This window comes from Babylonia areolata, chromosome 15, assembly GCF_041734735.1.
Source record: "Babylonia areolata isolate BAREFJ2019XMU chromosome 15, ASM4173473v1, whole genome shotgun sequence".
NCBI classification, from domain to species: domain Eukaryota; kingdom Metazoa; phylum Mollusca; class Gastropoda; order Neogastropoda; family Buccinidae; genus Babylonia; species Babylonia areolata.
This window is the reverse complement of record NC_134890.1, coordinates 18,840,629-18,860,811: the sequence shown is the minus strand read 5'-3', so window position 1 is coordinate 18,860,811 and position 20,183 is coordinate 18,840,629. Positions and strand designations below refer to the sequence as shown.

The window sequence follows — 20,183 nt, the reverse complement described above, 5'->3', positions numbered from 1 at the left end:
CGCGCATTCTGTGAATGCTAGGAAAACAAACAATATGCCTTGCAATCTGTAATGGATGCATGAAAAGCAAAACTGAAATATGCGTGATGGAGTGGGACATTGAAAATCAATTTGCACTAGTGTTCTGCTTTCACCTGTACGCACGTGTGCATGCATGTTGGCTCTGTTGACACAGACTTTCGCTCACGCCTGTCCAAACACCCGCCGCTTGATTCCAATTCCTTGCTTTTACCCATAATTCAAGGGAGACAGGAAGCAGAGAAAGTGGCACGGCCGGCGCCCAAGATCGTGTATGTTCAAGGGAATGCACCTCCCTTTCCAAACAATGTTGAGTACGAGTTACCTCCTGTACAGCTTCAGCAACCAGGTACATGATGATGGGTGTAGCATGACAGTTTAAAGTTTGATTCGGTTTTTGAGTGGTGTTTCTTGGTATTAATAACATATCCTCCCCCCTCGCCCCCCCCCCCCCCCTCCCCGCATGTGAAGTCTTGTGGCAACAATGTATGTGCAGAAGGATTCGATTATGCAAGAGTGTGACATTCCTTTTTTTATGTTGGTATGCACTGACTTCAGCCGGCCTCACAGCTTTGATACCGAACCTCCGCTTCATTCAATCAATGATGAAAGATAAAACCATTATATTACCTATTTCCATTTTGAAAAGCTAATGAACCCCCAAAGCAGAGTACCAAATGCGTATGTGTGGCCTGGAAAAAAAAAACGTGGAAAGAGAGAGGGAGGGAGGGAGAGAGGGTGAGAAAGAGAGAAACACAGTGGCCCATTAATGCTCCTGCATATCTTTTGATTCTGATGTTTCTTGCTTAAACAATCCAGCCCCCCCCCCTCCTCCCCTCCGCCCCCCTCCTTCCCCCCCAAACCCCACTGTCCCACTCAGGTTGTTTCCTAATCCATTCTCGTCTTCATTTTTGTGTTTGACATTTCAAAATAAAATTTCAATGGACTTATATCAGTTCCTCTCAAACCACCATCTTGTAATCCTTTCGGCGGCAATTTGTTATCTTCAGGCTATGGTCTAACGTCTCACAGTGCCTGACAAGACCACCTCGCATGTTTGTTGTTTGCAGGTTTATTCAGTTTTGATTTTAAGTTTTGTTCACCTGTCCAACACAGCGGCCAAACCTGTCTGATGTGCGTGCTTCAGAAGAACATAATTATTCACTCGTGACCCCTTGCGTTATCTTTTGTATTTGTTGTGGGTTATCGCCCTTACCCACTTCCAAGAGCTGTGCATTTTCTTATGCTCGCCATTAAAATGTTTTATCAGTACACGGCCTAGCTATTTAGATCAGTCTTTCAATTTTGTGCAATTTATACAAAATGCTCTGGTGGCTTGTCAAACTTTTAAGTTTGTTGTTTTGTCCATTAATCTGTTCAAGGGGCCTATATTTTTTGTTGTATTGTACATTAATCAATTCAAGGAATCCAAGATTTTGTGGGTGTGTAAAATTTTATATTAAGATATACAAGATATACAGTGAAAAGACGTTCTCAATTACACTCATTTGCGCATTTTCGGCAAAGAGTATGTCGAAATTGTATTTATTTAGGTGATTAGTTACATTCTGACGAAGTGTCGACACCCACCTCAGATCACGTGGTCAATGGGGATAACAGTCCCAGGAAAGTGGGGGAGGGGACCTATCTAACACTGCACTAGTGTTCAGTTCACCTGTGCGCAACACGCTTCATTACATCACTTAAGTGCATCTCGGCTTGGCCACTGGTGCTTTCGCCCAAAGCTTGCCAGCTCGTCATTTGAAACTCATTGTCCATGGAATCCACGGATATCCATGATGGATGGCTAAGAGGTTTTGTTACCTAAATGTATTCCTCCTTTTCCGATTGCAGTACTCCATTATCTGGAGTCTCTTCTGTTTCGCCTGTCTTCTGTCAGATCTGCTCTTGTCTTCTGAAGACATGTGTTTGCTTATCTTTTCTTGTTTTACACTTCAGAAGAGGTAGTCAGCAACTGGCGCTTAGGTATGTGTAAACAGCACAAGCTTACCACTTCTGTTGGGTGTTGAGGGATGAGCGGTTGACACAGGCATCGTACTACATGGCGTTTATATATATATATATATATATATATATATATATATATATATGTGTGTGTGTGTGTGTGTGTGTGTGTGTGTGTGTGTTTCCTCTTTTCACAAGCTAGGGGTTCAGTGAAGGCTATGCCAATGCACTTTTTAGTTCAGCTTTTATGGAGGGTTTGCCCCTTCTGATGACTCCACGGTGTATTTACTTTAGTAAGTTCTGGAGTGGGGGGGGATCCTTTGCACCGTGTGCTTCATGTGTACCTGTTGACACGTCCACCCTCATTTGCTTGCTTGCTTTGCTCTCTCTAGCGTAGTGTTCAAGCCACATTTTGATGCGTTCCTAGTCTCCCTTTATGTGAATTGTAACCTGAGTCATGTCCCTTTGTATGAATTGTAACCGGAGTCAATCTCTGACAGAAATTTTTGCTCCTGTTGAAATTATGTCAGGAGATGTTGGCTGATTCATGTCAGTGGGGGAGGCATAGGTTGTCTGACTTTTTAAATCCTATTGTATATGTGTCATCAGGCGTGGATTCATTTTTTTGACATACGAAATTATAAAGAGGTTTATAAACATTTAAAAAAAGAACAACAAAACAACATGCAATGGAAAAAGTATATCCCCACTTTCTTAACATTTCGTGGATGTTAAATGGTTGTCTAGACGTTAACATTGTATAAAGCCATGAGATAAACACGTTAACGTTATATAGATGTTAAATTGTTGTCTGTTCAACCTTATGAAGTCAGAAGATACCATACATTAACATCAAATAGTTGTTAAATGGTTGTCTGTTCAATTTTAGGAAGTCAGGAGATACTATACATTAACATTGTATGGATGTTAAGTGGTCTGTTCTACCTTATGACGTCAGAAGATACTATACGTTGACGTTATGCGGATGCTGAATGGTTGTCTGTTCAAACTTTTATTTCCAGGAAGCATTTTATTTATGCATCAAACCGTGTGTATAAGGGATAGTTCACAGACATAATCATGTAGCATATGTTTTGGTGCACGGCTGATTGTGACGATTTTCCAGTTTGCTCGGATATTAGCACATGCCGATACACTGGCAAAGTATATTAACTTTCATAGTATTGCGTTTGAGCACATACTCTGATACTTTTTCTTCATATCACGTCTCTTCGTTATTTCAGTTTGATGTACAATTCAAACAAGCATACCCACGTTGGTTATCAGTACAAACTTTGTGTGACATCGTCTTCAAGAACTGAATTTCAGAACGACGGGCAAGTCCAATTCGATTTGTTTTCTGCGCTTTGTGTCACTGAGTAGTTTATTGTAAGCGCTGTCACTATGAGGTCAAATTCAGTTTGTATGATAGTTGTGTCCGACTATGACCATCAGATCAGCAGATGAGGCAACTGCTGTCCTGACTATCTGGGCTAGAATTTTATTATGGTGGAAATTGTCTTATCCAAGTTACATCCCCAACCTCTCGGTCAAGAGGGTTTTAGGACAGTCAGCGTTGGGATGGTTCCCAAAGGCCAACTAGCCCCCAAGGCCGCAGCACAAAGAGCCAGTGCAGTCTTGCCTCCTAGTTTGAAAGTCATAGTCCTGCACAAAAGGCAAAGCTGTAAATGTCAAAGCCCCCAAGGTTGCAGTACTAAGAGCAGTGCAATCTTGCCTTCTAGTTTGAGTCATAGTCCTGCTCAAAAGACAAAGTTGTAAATGACTTCCCACTTAATTGATCGTTCTCAGCTCAGCGTGTGTTCCTAATGACTGTGTATTGTGTGATGGTGCAGCCATGTCTCAGACGAAACACATCATAGAGCACCAGTTTCGACCCGCGGAACCACAGAAGACGTACGTCTTGCCTCCCATCCAGGCCCACCACAGCGTGCCACAGGTTAGTGCCAGGACATGTCGCGAGGTGTGAGGGAATGGACTACTTGTCCACTGGGCTTTAACCGCATTTCTTCTCCTCCACTCCTCCGTGTGACTGGCGGAGTGAATAGCCATGTCTTGTTGTGAACACTGCTCATTCTGCTATCCACGTCTTGCTGTGAACACTGCTCATTCCGCTATCCACGTCTTGCTGTGAACACTGCTCATTCCGCTATCCACGTCTTGCTGTGAACACTGCTCATTCCGCTATCCACGCCTTGTTGTGAACACTGCTCATTCCGCTATCCACGTCTTGCTGTGAACACTGCTCATTCTGCTATCCACGCCTTGCTGTGAACACTGCTCATTCCGCTATCCACGCCTTGCTGTGAACACTGCTCATTCTGCTATCCACGCCTTGCTGTGAACACTGCTCATTCCGCTATCCACGTCTTGCTGTGAACACTGCTCATTCCGCTATCCACGTCTTGCTGTGAACACTGCTCATTCCGCTATCCACGTCTTGCTGTGAACACTGCTCATTCCGCTATCCACGTCTTGCTGTGAACACTGCTCATTCCGCTATCCACGTCTTGCTGTGAACACTGCTCATTCCGCTATCCACGCCTTGTTGTGAACACTGCTCATTCCGTCGTGAAGGGGGAAAATTGCGGATATTGCATTTGTTTGTTTTCATGTAAGAAGGTGCGTGTTCTGTTGGTTTGAGGGAATAGCTGTTTTGTTCATGGGAGGGGGGGGGGGGGATTTTTTTTATGTCTTCTTCCTCTACTGCGCTCGTTCGCTTCGACTCCCACGTCCACTCGTAGACATGAGTTGGCGTTTACGTGTATAGGGTTGTGTGGTAGAGGTACTGGTGAATATTTGTCTATTCAATGTTTGTCCGTACATGCTGATGATTTTAATGATATTCTGGGGAATTGGAATTAGCGTCTGTGGTAATGATATAATGAGGGGTGTGATTTGTTTAGTTAGTGCGTGTTTAATGAGACTGACAACTTTCTAGTAATGTCGTGCGTTAGAATGCAGAAACTGAGTATCCGTGATGGCGATGATGGATAAGATCAATGATGATGACAATGACTGCAATTGATATGAATGTTTTAGATCTACTGTGTCAGTAAACACAAATTCGTCTGCTTTTGAATGATTGTATACGAGCACACGTTTTTGTTCTTATTTCGGCAGAGTCTTGTGTGTTTGCTTATACAGCTGTGAAAGGTTTAATTCTTTGGACCAATCGCTGAGGCAATAGAATCGATGCAGATTAGTAATGGTGTTTTTGTCCAATAGGTAGCGACGATACAGTCACCTCAGCCTGTGATACAGCAACTTCCGCCGGTGCAAATTGTGGAGGGCAAGCAGAAAGACTACATGTTCAACAAATCAGGTGTGTGTTGTGTTGTGTTGTGTTGTGGTCCTGCAATGTGCTCTACTTTGTTGTGTCGTAATGTGTCGTGTTGTGTCCAGTTAAATCTGAATACTTGTCTCTCTCACCTTCTTTTCCTTCTTCACTCACACATTTTATTGACGAGGCTGTGTGCCTGTGTTTCAGACTTTCCCACACACTTTATTGACGAGGCTGTGTGCCTGTGTTTCAGACTTTTCCACACACTTTATTGACGAGGCTGTATGCCTGTGTTTCAGACTTTCCCACACACTTTATTGACGAGGCTGTGTGCCTGTTTTTCAGACTTTCCCATACACTTTATTGACGAGGCTGTGTGCCTGTGTTTCAGACTTGACCACACACTTTATTGACGAGGCTGTGTGCCTGTGTTTCAGACTTTTCCACACAGTTTACTGATGTGACTGTGTGTGTGTTTCAGACTTTCCCACACACTTTATTGACGTGACTGGGTATCTGTGTTTCAGACTTTTCCACACACTTTATTGACGAGGCTGTGTGCCTGTGTTTCAGACTTGACCACACACTTTATTGACGAGGCTGTGTGCCTGTGTTTCAGACTTTCCCACACACTTTATTGACGTGGCTGTGTGCCTGTGTTTCAGACTTTCCCATACACTTTATTGACGTGGCTGTGTGCCTGTGTTTCAGACTTTTCCACACACTTTATTGACGAGGCTGTGTGCCTGTGTTTCAGACTTGACCACACACTTTATTGACGAGGCTGTGTGCCTGTGTTTCAGACTTTCCCACACACTTTATTGACGAGTCTGTGTGCCTGTGTTTCAGACTTTCCCATACACTTTATTGACGAGGCTGTGTGCCTGTGTTTCAGACTTTTCCACACAGTTTACTGATGTGACTGTGTGTGTGTTTCAGACTTTCCCACACACTTTATTGACGTGACTGGGTATCTGTGTTTCAGACTTTTCCACACACTTTATTGACGAGGCTGTGTGCCAGTGTTTCAGACTTTCCCACACACTTTATTGACGAGGCTGTGTGCCTGTGTTTCAGACTTGACCACACACTTTATTGACGAGGCTGTGTGCCTGTGTTTCAGACTTTCCCACACACTTTATTGACGAGGCTGTGTGCCTGTGTTTCAGACTTTTCCACACAGTTTACTGACGTGGCTTGTATGGTTGTGTTTGAGATTTTCCCACACAATTCATCGATGTGGCTCTGTACCTGTGTTTCATTCAGACTTTCCCACACGCTTCATTGTCGTGGCTGTATGCGTGTGTTTCTTTCAGTCTTTTCCACACATTTTATTGACGTAACCCTGTGTCTGTGTTTCAGACTTTCCCACACACTTTATTGACGTGGCTGTGTGCCTGTGTTTCAGACTTTTCCACACACTTTATTGATGTGACTGTGTGTCTGTGTTTCAGACTTTCCCACACACTTTATTGATGTGACTGTGTGTGTGTTTCAGACTTTTCCACACACTTAATTGACGTGGCTGTGTGCCTGTGTTTCAGACTTTCCCACACACTTTATTGACGTGACTGTGTATCTGTGTTTCAGACTTTTCCACACACTTTATTGACGTGGCTGTGTACCTGTGTTTCAGACTTTTCCACACACTTTATTGACGTGGCTGTGTGCCTGTGTTTGAGACTTTTCCATACACTTTATTGACGTGGCTGTGTGCCTGTGTTTCAGACTTTTCCATACACTTTATTGACGAGGCTGTGTGCCTGTATGTCAGATTTTCCCACACACTTTATTGACGTGGCTCCGTGTCTTTTGTTGCAGACTTCATGGACATGATGATGCTGCAGAACGCCCAGATGCACCACATGGTGATGCAGCAGATGATGCTGCAGAACCTCCCGGGTGGAGGGGGAGGAGGGTCCTGGAAGATGCCCACCGCCCAGGTGCCCATGGCCCCCATCGTGGAGCCCGTGAGTGGAGTGGTTTTAGGGGACTGAATGCTACGGTTCCGGGTGGATGGGAGGGTGGGTGGGTAAACGGTGAATACACGTATTAATGTATATCTTTACTACTGTGCTTAGTTGATGGCTGAGTAGATGGATAGTTCAAGGGTGGATAAACGTATGGCCTTATATATGTATATATATATATATATATTTTTTTTTTACTGCTGTACATAGTTGATAGGAGAGTAGATTGATAGGTATAAGGGTGGATGATCGTTCAGGTTGGATGAACGTATGGGCCCCAAATGGCTTACTACAGTACTGGGTGGGTGGAAGGGTGGATGGATGGGTAAAAGGTGGATAAACGTTTGGCCGTATGTATTTTTACTTCTGTACCCAGCTGATGGTAGAGTAGATGGATGGGTACAGGGGTGGATAATCCTAAAGGTTGGATGAAATTTGGCCGTATATATCTTTACTACTGTACCTAGTTGATGGATGGGTAAAGGGTGGATAATGGTAAAGGGTGGGTAAACGTATGGCCCTCTATGCGTTATTGAATTACCGGGTGGATGGAAGAATAAATGTATGGTAAAGAGTGGATAAACGTATGACCCTATATGCCGTTACTACAGTTCCGGCTGGATGAAAGAATAGACGGATGGATAAAATGTGGATAATCGTAAAAGGTGGATAATGGTAAATGGTGGGCAAAAGTACGGCCATGTATGGCATTACTGCAGTACCGGGTGGATGGAAAATCAGAAGGAAGGGTAAAGGGTGGATAAATATATGGCCCTGTATGGCGTTATTAAGTACCGGGTGGATGGAAGTGCAGATGGATGGATAAAGGGTGGATAATGGTAAAGGTTGGGTAAACGTATGGCCCTATATAGCGTTACAGTACAGGGTCGATGGCTGCAGGGTAGATAAACGTATGGCCATGTATAGCGTTACTACAGAACCGGGTGGATGAAAGAGTACATGGATTGGTACAGGCTGGATAATGGTTAAGAGTGGATAAATGTATGGCCCTGTATGGCGTTATTACAGTTCCGGTTGAATGGAAGAGTGGATGGATGAATAAAGGGTGGGTAAACGTATGGCCCTATATGCCGTTTCTTCAGTACCGGGTGGATGGAAGAATAAACGGATGGGTACAGGGTAGATAAACGAATGACCATATATGGCGTTACCACTTTACCGGGTGGATGAAAGAGTACAAGGATGGGTAAAGGGTGGATAAACCCATGACCCTTTATATCGTTACTACAGCAACGAGTGGATGCAAGACTAGATGGACGGGTAAAGGGTGGATAAACGAATCGCCCTGTATGGCGTTGAGTAGATAGGTGAAGAAGGTGGTGGTGGTTGGCTTATTGTGTATGGGGTGGAAGAGTATCCTGATAGAGGGACAGACGGGTGAAAGGGTGAATGGGTGGATGTGGTTTGAGGAAAGTCGTTGGGTGGACGGTTGGGCTGGATGATTATTTTTGTGCGGGGTTTGTAATGGTGTATGTGTGGGTTAACTGTACAGACGGATGCGAGGGTCAAAGGGTGGACAGATGAAGATGGGTGGATGAAAACTGGAATCATGTTCTGTTCAGGGGTGGTGGGAGGTGTACAGACAGAGGAAAGGTTTACTGTTCAGAAGCTTGAGATCATGTCATAACATGCACTATTTTCACACAGATTTAATTAAGCGACTGTTCAGTTCTTTCGTGACGTAGTATAGTACAGTAACTGCACCTCCCCTCCCCACGGGCAAGTGAGGGAATGGAAGTGCCGTGATATTGACCGGGTGGGTGTGGGTACCACAGATGCGGGTGGCAGCCCCAGTGGTGCCCTACGCTGCTCCAGCCGCCGCTCCTATGGTTCACCACTTCCAGCCTGATCTGTGAGTGTTGTTTGGGTGTGTGGTGTGGTGTGGTGTGGTGAAGTGTGTGTGTATGTGTGTTTGTGTGTGTGTGTGTGTGTGTGTTGGTGTGCGTGCGTGTGTGTGTGTGTGTGTGTGTGTGTACGTGAGAGAGAGAGAGACAGACAGAGACCGACGGACAGGCAGACTCATACAGATAGAAATAGAGACAGAAAGAGAGACAGAAAGACAGACAGAAAGAAACACATTTAGGCAAACAGAAAAAACATTGACACAGAGAGAGAGAGAGAGAGAGAGAGAGAGAGAGAGAGAGAGAGAGAGAGAACTGATTTAGTCAATTATTGCTAAGTACATACCCATAGGACACTGTTGACAAATAGAAACAGAGAGAGAAAGAGAGACAGACAGAGACAGAGAGAAACACAGGCAGGCAAACAGATATACAGATTGACAGAGAGAGAGACACAGAGAGAGAGAGAGAGAGAGAGAGAGAGAGAGATTCAGTCAGTTATTACTCAGAACATACCCATAGGACGCTGGTGTGTGTGTGTGTGTGTGTGTGTGTGTGTGTGTGTGTGTGTGTGATATGTATGCGTTCATGTTTCGTGATACATTTGAAAGAATTTCATTTATCTAAATGATATCTTTCTTTGTGTTGTTTTTTTAATTAAAAAAAAAAGACGTTTCTTTGTTTTTTCTCGATTGAGTAGACAATGACGTTTCTCTTTAAAAAAGACGAAATGATGAGCGTGCAGCACAATGGCAATCACAGAAACGCACACACAGACATCAGGGACTAACACATGCGAGCTCGCACGCAAGCAGATTTACAGACATCTATGTAGGCATTCACACTCCACGGGCGTGCATACGCACAGACATACAAACACACAGGGGTACACACATGAATGTTGGTGTGTAGTAAAATTACGTGTACTATGTGTTAAGTGACACATTGTTGTGCTCTGTTGGTTTCAGCCGTGGAGCATTCGGTAGGGGTAAGATTTTGACTTGGATCACCTCACCACCACCCTCATTCTCTGCAATCTCCTTCTTCCTCCTTCCTCCTCCTCCTCCTCCTCCTCTTCTCTCTGTCGCTCTGTTTGTGTCACCCTGTCTGTCTGCCACTGTCTCTCTGTGACACTGTATACATATCTTTCTGCCTGTCTGTTTGCCTGTCACTCTCTCTCTCTCTCTCTCTCTCTCTCTCTCTCTCTCTGTCACTGTCTCGATTGCACTGTCTTCATTTCTTTCTGTCTGCCTTTCACTATCTGTCTGTCTGTCACTATTTCTCTTTGGCACTGTCTACATATCTTTTTGTCTGTCTGTTTGCCTATCACTGTCTCTATCTATCTCTCTGTCAGTCACTATCTCGGTGGCACTGTCTACATATCTTTTTGTCGGTCTGTTTGCCTATCACTGTCTCTATCTATCTCTCTGTCAGTCACTATCTCGGTGGCACTGTCTACATAATTATCTGTCTGCCATTCTCCCTTTTTCTGCTACACTCCTTCCCTCTTCCTCAACTTCTTTGGCAATCTCTTTCCCATCTTTTTGTGCTGTGCTGTTTTCACACCATTTATCATAACGTGTATATTGTATCCTGTTCAGTGCAATCACCTGCATGTATTTTTCGCCTGTAGTTTTCTACCTTCGTCCTTTTCTCTTACTCTTTTCTGTCTCTCCTCTGTTCGTCTGCCTGTCTCCTACATAATGTGTCGTTTATGTGTGTGTATTATATGCATTCGTGCGTGCACACGCGCTCACGTGTGTGTCTGTTCTACTTGTATTTCTTAATTGCAAAGTGTGTTGTGAGAATAGTTAATCATTAATGGAATACTTATCCGCTGTTTTGTTTTTTCTCTGTGCACCCTACATTTTTATTTCTGGTTTTTCTTTCTTTTGTTCTGTTTCGTCTTTTTCTCTCTTTTTGTTGTTGTCTTTTTTGTCACATCAAAAGCAATTCATACAATCTACAAACTTCTGAATCACATTGCAGATTATTGACTGGGTATATTTATATTGGCAGTGTCCATTTTCATGTTTTCTGTAACTTGAAATACGTATGACAACGGTGCAAAATAATGTTTTGATTCAGTTTTATTATCTTGATAATGTCGATTATGCTGTCATGCATGTTAGTCCTATTGGTATTTTTTGTTTTTCTAATTATTGTTCGTTTCTGGACTAATCGGTATAACAGTGTGTGTTCCATTAATTCATGTCTATTGTTGACTTTGACATTGTAGTGTCAGACAGTCTGTGTGACCCCATCTTTTAACTTTTGTTCTTTTCTTGGATTTGAATATGTTTTGACTCTTCCCTAACAATTACATTTTCCGTCTTTCTATGAGAACCCCTCCTTTTTAAAAAAATCTCTTTCCTCTGTCTGTCCCTCAGTCAGTCTGTTTCGTGTGTGTGTGTGTGTGTGTGTGTGTGTGTGTGTGTGCGCGCGCGCGCGCGCGCGTGTGTGTGTACGTGCGTCCCACCTATGTGCCTGAACGTGAGTTTCTATGTTTTGCTTACTTTTACTCCCACAACGATACTTAGTTTTTGAATCTGCTTAGTGAGAGCATTCGGAAAACAGTGTATAGTTCGCTAATTCGTATAGTAATAATTCCAGTAGTGAAGTAGTAGATACTGTAATTTGTATATTGAAGGATAGCTAGAGCAATTCATATACCGACGAGTAGATAGTGCAATTTATATACTAAAGAGAGACAATAGCCTACAATAGCTACGCTTTTGTTGGCAAAATATGAAATACTTTGCAGTTTTTTTAAGAGGAGTCACAAGTTTGATATGTGCTCTCTCATACATCCTCTCTTCACAAGCTTCAAGTTGAATGGTAGCAGTATGCGTGAATTAAAGTTAGAAGTATGTAAAAAAGAAGAAGGGGGGAATGGTAACGCCATGATGAACCAACACAGTTTGTATTAAATGCTTACCTGAGGCAAATGAACACACAGGTCTGTTGTAATGCAGTGGCCTCGAAGTTTGTCCAATGGCGAGGTTTTAGTGAGTGAAATGAGAGCATCGTTCACCTTCTCTCGTGACTCGAAGAAGGATGTTTTTTTTTTTTTCAATGATCAACTACGATGATAGCGGTGTCCACTTCTTAATCACTGCTTTTCATTTCTGAAGTCAGTATAGGTGAGCCGTTTCTCTGGTGAAGGATAGTCAAGACGTCTCACACTTGTTCCACTGCGTTCCAAGCTTGTAAGTGGTTGGAGCAGAAGGCGATTGATTTTCAGTCTAAATGTCATCCCCACAAAGCACAGTTGTGAACGCCAAGAATAAAACTAAGCACAGAAGGAAACCCAACAACGGTGAGCTTACAAGCGTAACTTGGACGACTTGTGTATTCTGGGAAAGAAGAAAGGATGCGTACAATACGTTTGACCCAGTTGAGCCGTTTTTCGGAACAATTCTGAACGGAACAGCGAAGTCAAGAGGATGTACAAGGGTGCGTTTTGCAGAGGACGGAAACGAATGACAACCATGCCTTGTGAGAACGCCTCATTCCCTAGCTACAGACGTTCACTCTTACTGGTCACCGAGCTTTTAAGAAAACACATCGAGATTTCGTTTCTGATGTGACGTACCGCGGTCTTTTCGGCGTTGATTTCACGAAAATAGTCAGGGCTTCCTTCTAGCTGCCCATACCACCTAACACTGCAAAGCGTTATCTCCGAAACTTAGTCATGAACGTGTTGCAAAGTAGCAGAGTATGAAATGGTCGGCATGTCATCAGCATTCGTTCCTTCGTGCCTGTCAGGGTGAGGTCTTCAGACACCATCTGGGTCTGTCTTTGCGAAGGAGAACGGGACGTCGTGGCTGTGGTTCGTATCTTGAAGCTGTCCGTGCAGCGTAAGACAGCTTTCCTCTCAACAACATCAAAAGAGGTCCCAGTGAGAGGACGTGGTGGTCAAGAAGTGGCACACAGGAGGATATATTTGTGTATTCATCGTGCAGACAAGTCTCATGTCATGTGCCATCACAGGCTTCAGTTGTTAAGATCTTGCTGTGCCACTAATGTGTAGTTTGGTATTCTTGAACCTTGGCCTTTTGGAGACCTGAAAGAGTTCCAGAAGAACAGTTTTGTTTGGAAACCAGTGTTTCATGGTGAATACTTCAACTGAATAGACAATCTGTGAAAACAACAGGAGATGATGCATTCTCCCGCGGACAACCGCAAGACAGGCACTTCGGTGAGTTGGACAATAGACAACATGAATCCTGTTCTTCTATGGAGCTCGCATAACCAAACCTCAGCACTGCTTCTTGTCACCAAAATCTAACCATACAGCCACTGGCACACAAACTAATATTATCCATTGTGAGAGGGTTTTTTTCTGGAAGGGGACTATGTGCTGTGTCTGTGAATACAGCTGCAGCAGTAGCGGTGCTTGTGTATAAAGAATCATCATACTGTGTTTGTTGAGAAGAAATGGGTTTGACACTCCTCAAGGACGAACAACAGAAGTTTCGGAAAAGAACCACGGATTATGTGTGACGTGTCTTCTGTTAGTCTCTGCACATTTGTTATGTTGGATGACGTGCTTTTGCTCCAGTCTTCACTCTGCTCTGTCTTCACTTTATCTGCACAACTTAGGCTACTGTTTGTTGCTTAGGTTAGTGTGAAGGAATAAAACTGTGTGGTTATCTCTTGTTGACTTAACCCTTTCTCTTCTGGATATTTACATGGAGTTTAACATTGGAAGTGGGAGTCTTGTTACGTACGGGAAGTCTTCGCACTAATTGTAACCCACGCTCTACAATGATGTTCATTAACATTTTGAAATAATATTCACTTTCGCATTTATCGGTTACATTTGATGTCGAATTTATCAGTATATGATTTGGTAATCGGTTTCTCTGTTTTTAGTTTTACCCCACCAATGTCCATTTGCAGTTTAATTTCATTTTGGTTTTCGAGAACGCAAAGACACGTCGTTGTATTTCTAAACATTCGCTTTGTTTTATCAAGTGCTAACAACATCTGGCTTATCACAAAAGAGACAGACGTTTCCGTGTTTTGTATGTTTTCGTACTATTATATCATGCATTCACTGGATTTTTAACAGGGTATATTTGACTTTTAACCAGAAAGGCATTTGCAAAAGAGAAAGGGACTGTGAATGATGTAGTATACTGACAATAGATTAGAAAATCCTCATTCTTTTAAAAGTACTAATCACACTTCTCCCTCTTAAACTAGTGTTAAACAAGTGTATTAACCTCGGGTGAATTCTTTTACTGATAATGGAGCACATGCGTGTCATTTGTTGCTTTAACATGAACAGCCCTTCGTCATGACCAAAAGATGCACGGAATGGTAAATCACTCTTCATTCATTATCGTGCCAACAGTATTCACCCTGAAAGTTTGGTCTTTAAATGTGACCTGGTTTTGAAACCAGTCACAGGGCCAAAATGAGGCCAGAAGTTTGAAACATCCAGCACTAAGCAAGTGCGGTCACTCTGGCTTCAACAGGGGCTCACAGTCAGACCAAAGTTGCATAGCACACCCCACCTGTGTGCACACACTTGACGTAAAGGTGCAGAGGAACAGAGGTGAACGCTCCCTTGGAACACGTTTCGGGATTTGTGTACTCACCTGTGTGTGTGCAAGCTAACAGGAAGCGCTCTAGGCGGCTCTGGCCTGACTTTGTTGTGTTTCTCTTGGTGCCAAAGTTATCACGCTTGTTTGACCTTTACCCAGAACTAATATTTCCCCCAACTGTTAAAGCTGCAATGGACTGAAATGTGTTCCTCTTTGTGTGAACAAGCATAAAATGTGTGTTCCTTTTTCTATCTCTAGGTTATTATGGTGATTATGGCAACCCATGGTTCTATTGAAGCTTTGGGTAAGCTGCAGAGATCTGAGAGACACACTGTTTTGTTATGCTTCCGAGACTTCCCTAGCTTGGTGTGCATGTTTTGCGGTGTCTGTGCACACTAGTGTTCACCAACTAACTTTGATCACGATTAATAATCTGGCATTTCTGGGTCTGGCACCTTGCGCCCTAGATACACGTCTGTCCACTCACACGTCCTAACATGCAGGTTGGCAACTTAAGCCAGGGGGCCGTTTCTTGGCTGGGGGGTGGGGCTAAAAGCCATGCGCCTCCGTTTGGCCTGGGAAAGATGCTGTTTGACGGGGGCATAGTCTCGGAGAAGCGTAATGAAATGGTGTGCTCCGTGTCGGTTGCAATGTTTGTATTTTTGAAGAACATGTTGCAGTTTTGACTAATGAGAGGTTGGCACGGACATCCAATAGTAACCTTGCTATTTTTGTAATTGGATAAGACTTTCAAGACGAAGAGTTATTGTTGTTTTGTCGACCAGTAATGTGCAGTTTGAGTTTTAATGAAAAAATAACCATTTGTTGGAGCGTAATGCAAGATTAGATAATAAGCTTCTTTGAATGTTAGTTCTGTACATGTTCTACTGGTTTCAACAAAAAGCTTTTGTAAACCGTGCATTATCCCTGTTTATCCACGTAGGTGTTCACCTTTGATGTGAACAGACAAGTGATCAAACACTGAAAAGAAACGGTGTTTCGGAACCGTGTGTACATGCATATAATTATTGATAGCAAATTTGTGGTTATTTCTACAGTCATTCCTTGATACAGTTCATGGGGGGGGATCATTAATTCCGTTCATCGAACACGTGTGACGAGAAGAATTAAACTAAACAAAAATTTGTTTCTAAAACATACCTGGCAGATAAACCGAATCAGCCTACACACTAATGATAAGGACGGCCCGTACTTGCAGTGCATGTACGGATTCTACAATACAAGGAAACCAGCAGGATTTGTCCAGGTGCAATCTTGAACGGTTGACATTTAACAATTAACTTAAAACTTATTGCTTTATGTACATCACAAAAAAGTGTCAGCCGATGTTGTTGCTTTTATTTCTTTGAGAAATAAATTTGGTTCCACCCTCTGATACGTGTTCTGTTTTTTTGTTTCAGCCTATAGCGCTAATCCTTCCCTTTCTGAAGACGCCGATAATTACTTTTCCTACCACTGAAGTCATCCCATCTGTGATCTTCATTCCCTGGGGGGCTGAGGAGACACAGACAGACAGACAGAGGGCATTGTCAACGTTACCTAGTGACGGTCGCCATAGCAGTGAACTTTTGACACCAACGTCATGTTTTGAGGGTTTTTTTTTTCGATTCTTTCTGATTTCAGTTTGGCAAGATGTTCTGTGGTAAACAACAACAACAACCAACAACCAAAATGTTAGAAGATGTGTTAACCTCAGTGGTATCTCACGACAAAGTGAGGAAAAGTGGGAGGGATGAATCTGGGAAATAGTATTTCGATAGCTTTTCTAGAGCAGAAAAATCCATGTAGGTATTCTTAACCCTCCTCCTCCTTTGCATGTTTCCTCTGTGCCTTTTTATTCGTATTATTCAGATCCTTTTTCGGCAGCAGAATTTATAGACCTCGAACATTCTGAAATTTCGAAATGGTAATGGTGAAATTTGAATTAGTGATTATATATATATATATATATATATATATATATATATATCACAGACCTTGATTTTCGTACAACATAAATAGGGAACAGTTTTTGACCGAAGACCGTTGCAATAAAGTATTCCAGAAATGTATGTTAATAAAAGAAACAGACTGTTTTCAGACGTGCCAGGGATTTATTCACCTTTATACATTGTTAGTGTTCTTGTCATTTTGTTTCAGAAATAGTGTTCTTGACATATTTGTTTGTAGTTAAAATCATTATGTATGTGAATATAAGATTCGTGGAAGACTGGTTTTGGAGGGGGGAAAGACTGTGTATATGAGCCCAACGTTTGCTGTAGCTGTACGTTGTATGAGATGTTGGTGTACAAAGTTTTGCTTTGCTATGCAATCATACAAAGTTGTAATAAGTTCCACAGGTACTTTGTTTCTTTTTTTTTTTAGCTTGTCTGTGGATCTTTGAAGTTATGACAGGACTGAATACCAATAATCTCCTTAGAAAGATTGAATTAATGGTAAAATGTTAGTTGCAAGTCAGGATTTCAAAAATCTCTCATTTCCGCTTACAGATCGTTTATACAAGCTGAATGGGTAAGGAGTTAATTGGTCGTAGCAAAAGTATGGTAGAGATTTGGAAAATAAAACTGTGCTTTAGTCACACCTTGTAGAACAGCTGTATTTTTTCATTAAAAAATTATGAAGGAGCTCTGATATCATGCTTACAGTAAAAAAAAAAAAAAAAAGCTCTCCTGAAATGTTTTGTCTGAGCAAGTCGTAGACAATGACATCATTCATGTTATAATTTTTAAAAAGTAGAAAGAAGACTAATTACTCGTCGACTAAAAAGAGATTCCTAGAAAAAAAAAACGGGTCCAGAAGACGAGAAGAAATCTTTAAACCCATAGAATGGATTATACAGGCCTGTTAATTGGACTTTGCCCGCATAAAAACCACAACAGGGTATTCTTACACGTGTAGTAAAACGGAGTGTGTTCCATAGTAGCTCAGTTATACACAACCCAACTGCTCAACACAAGCGTATTAAAACAAATAATAGGACGATGTTTTGCTACACTGTGATAAACAGTGGAGAGAATAGCTCTGTGGTCATACTTGTGATAATCTTCGAGCATTACTGCACATTTCAGATTTCATTTGTGTTCATAATTACACAGATATTGCTCTCAGATATGCCAGAGTGACAATAATCGTTGAAAAGAATATTAGTGTAACGTATGACATAAATCCAATTCACAGTCTTGAGCTGTCTTTCTGGTTGGCTGGATTAAAACGCGAGGAATAGAAACTTAAACAAGTCTTTTCCTTATTTTTTGTGGAGTCACTCCTGGCAAAAACAACCACCTTAAAACCCACTGTTTTAAGGACATTCATTTTGTCAATCGTTTTAAGGTAATCACAGGACACCTTTGCTGGCTTTAAAAGATACTTTATCATCATGCTTGAGTGAACTCACCCCCACTTTCCAGATCACAAAACCTAAGACCACACATAGATTGACTCTTGAAGCTTTTCCTGCATGTAATGATAAACGATGAATTCCAAATGTTCATTCGAAAATTTACCATCATGACACACAAATGTGGTGGTGTTTGGGTTGTTTTTTTTTCTTTACTTTTCGTTCATTCCATTTATCATTTTGTTATACCCAACGATGTTTCTTTGAACCGTCATGTTCAAGGTATATTTTAAACACGAACCTCGTAGCTTCTCGTGTTTTTCACTTTCCTTATCACGTAACACATCATGATGATTCATCTTAGTGGTTTAAGTAGGTGTTGATGGTTATCTTGTTTTTGTTATGAGTCATTCTTTTTCTTTTTAATTCTGAAGACACCATATATCTCAAATATGTGTGAGATGGGTACGTTAAATTTTCAAAGAGACAACTTCAAACGATAACAGCATTTGTATAACATAATGGTACTGAAAGATGAAAGCATAAAAAGAAAACATAGAAAGAGAAAACAACAATAAGATGACAAATATGGATGTGGAAGAAGGCCCAAAAGAAGCAACAACAACAACAACAAAAAAGGCAAAATACATAGGATATCTTTTGTCGAAACAAAATACACGAAATGAAAAACAAAATCCCATCGTTCTCAAAAAGCATAATATGGAATCGTTGATGAAGAATAATTATTGTACACATTATATAAATAAGTACATTATTGTTGTAAATATCAGAAGGTACCATCTTCAAATAACATTGTATATAATAGCCATATCTGTGATAAAACTACGTGTGCAAAACAGATATAATCCTCAGTTATGTCACAATTAGAGATCGTTTGAAATATTTCTTTTTCGAACAAAAAATATGGCAGAAATCCCCAGACTCTGCGCATTGGTGGTGTAGTCTTGGTTAACCTTTCCAGAGCTTCATTTCTGGTGTCTGACAAGTTTTGATCCAGTGTGTTGCAGTTTGTCATACCAAACACACCCAGAATAAAGTCTTGATGGGGAGTGTTTTGCTTTTTTGTCTTATTTTATAGCAACGTGTACCTGTTTTCCAGCAACAGTTTCTTTGTGTGTGTCTGCTTGTCTTTGTCTCTTGTCTCTCTTTCTCTCCACCTCTCTCAGTTTCTCCTCTCACTATCCCTCTCACTCTCTCTTTCTTCACTCTATCTCAGTCCATCTCACTCTTTCTTTCTATGTACTCTCCTCCCTTCAAACAGTCCTAGTTTCAAAATGGTCGTCTTCGTCGTTGCTCAGTTTTTTGTTGGTGTTTTTTTTCATTAAACATTGATCCTTGGCACGTCTTGAAAACAGCTCCAAATTTTCAAAATTGTTACCATTCTACATTCGTTTGTATTTCAATTCACGACACAGCGAATGAAATGTGGATTTCGTGCAGATTGTGTTTATTGATTTTTGTACCCCTGATTATGATTGAAGCAGACATCTAAGTTCGAAATTGTTATCGACTATCATGACCATGATATGTTCATTTCGTAAGACCACGACAGCCGGTGAGCTCTGAGGCTGTTCACTGTTTCACCATTGTTTTTCTTTAGGTAGCATTCTACAGTGCAGTGGAATGGACCTGTTTATTCAGTCATACGGTTTGAAGTATATTGCTCAATGAGTTTAAACTACGCAGTTGTCTTTGAAACATATTTAATGGTACACCAAAACAATGAATTCAGGAAAAAGGAAGACGTTAAACACTGCAATGGCGACCACGAAACTAGGAATGCTTGACGTCTCTGTCCCTCAGTCTCCCTGGTTCTGTCTGTCTGACTATATCTGACTAATCCATGCAAATATAAATTGTTTCACCCTTGAGGTACAGCTACAGACGACATCACAAGAATCACAAACTCCGGCCACACAACCTTTTCGCCAGTAGCAACTGGCATATCTGATACGTTCGTGCTCCCAGCAACGCCCCAAAAACCTCTGCCCAAGGACATGAAATGTAAAACATATTTCAACGTACAAACAACGTGTACATCATTAACACAGTCCTATGTCGGAATTTATTGAAATGATTGAGGAAAAACAAAAGCATTGTGAAGAATCAAAACTAGTGCTTTGGTTTCTGTTC

General features: G+C 41.8%; 1 protein-coding gene across 6 annotated transcripts in view; it reads left to right on the top strand.

Annotated features, from left to right (window-relative positions):
• Window positions 1-20,183, top strand: part of LOC143290459 (uncharacterized) — a 110,824-nt gene that overhangs the window by 67,394 nt on the left and 23,247 nt on the right. For all 6 annotated transcript variants that reach the window (XM_076599911.1, XM_076599909.1, XM_076599913.1 and 3 more), the window contains exons 5-9: window positions 3,837-3,940; window positions 5,230-5,326; window positions 7,106-7,254; window positions 9,051-9,127; window positions 10,085-10,104. In XM_076599911.1, coding sequence (XP_076456026.1) covers window positions 3,837-3,940; window positions 5,230-5,326; window positions 7,106-7,254; window positions 9,051-9,127; window positions 10,085-10,104 — 447 coding nt within the window. The remainder of the gene's footprint in view (window positions 1-3,836; window positions 3,941-5,229; window positions 5,327-7,105; window positions 7,255-9,050; window positions 9,128-10,084; window positions 10,105-20,183) is intronic.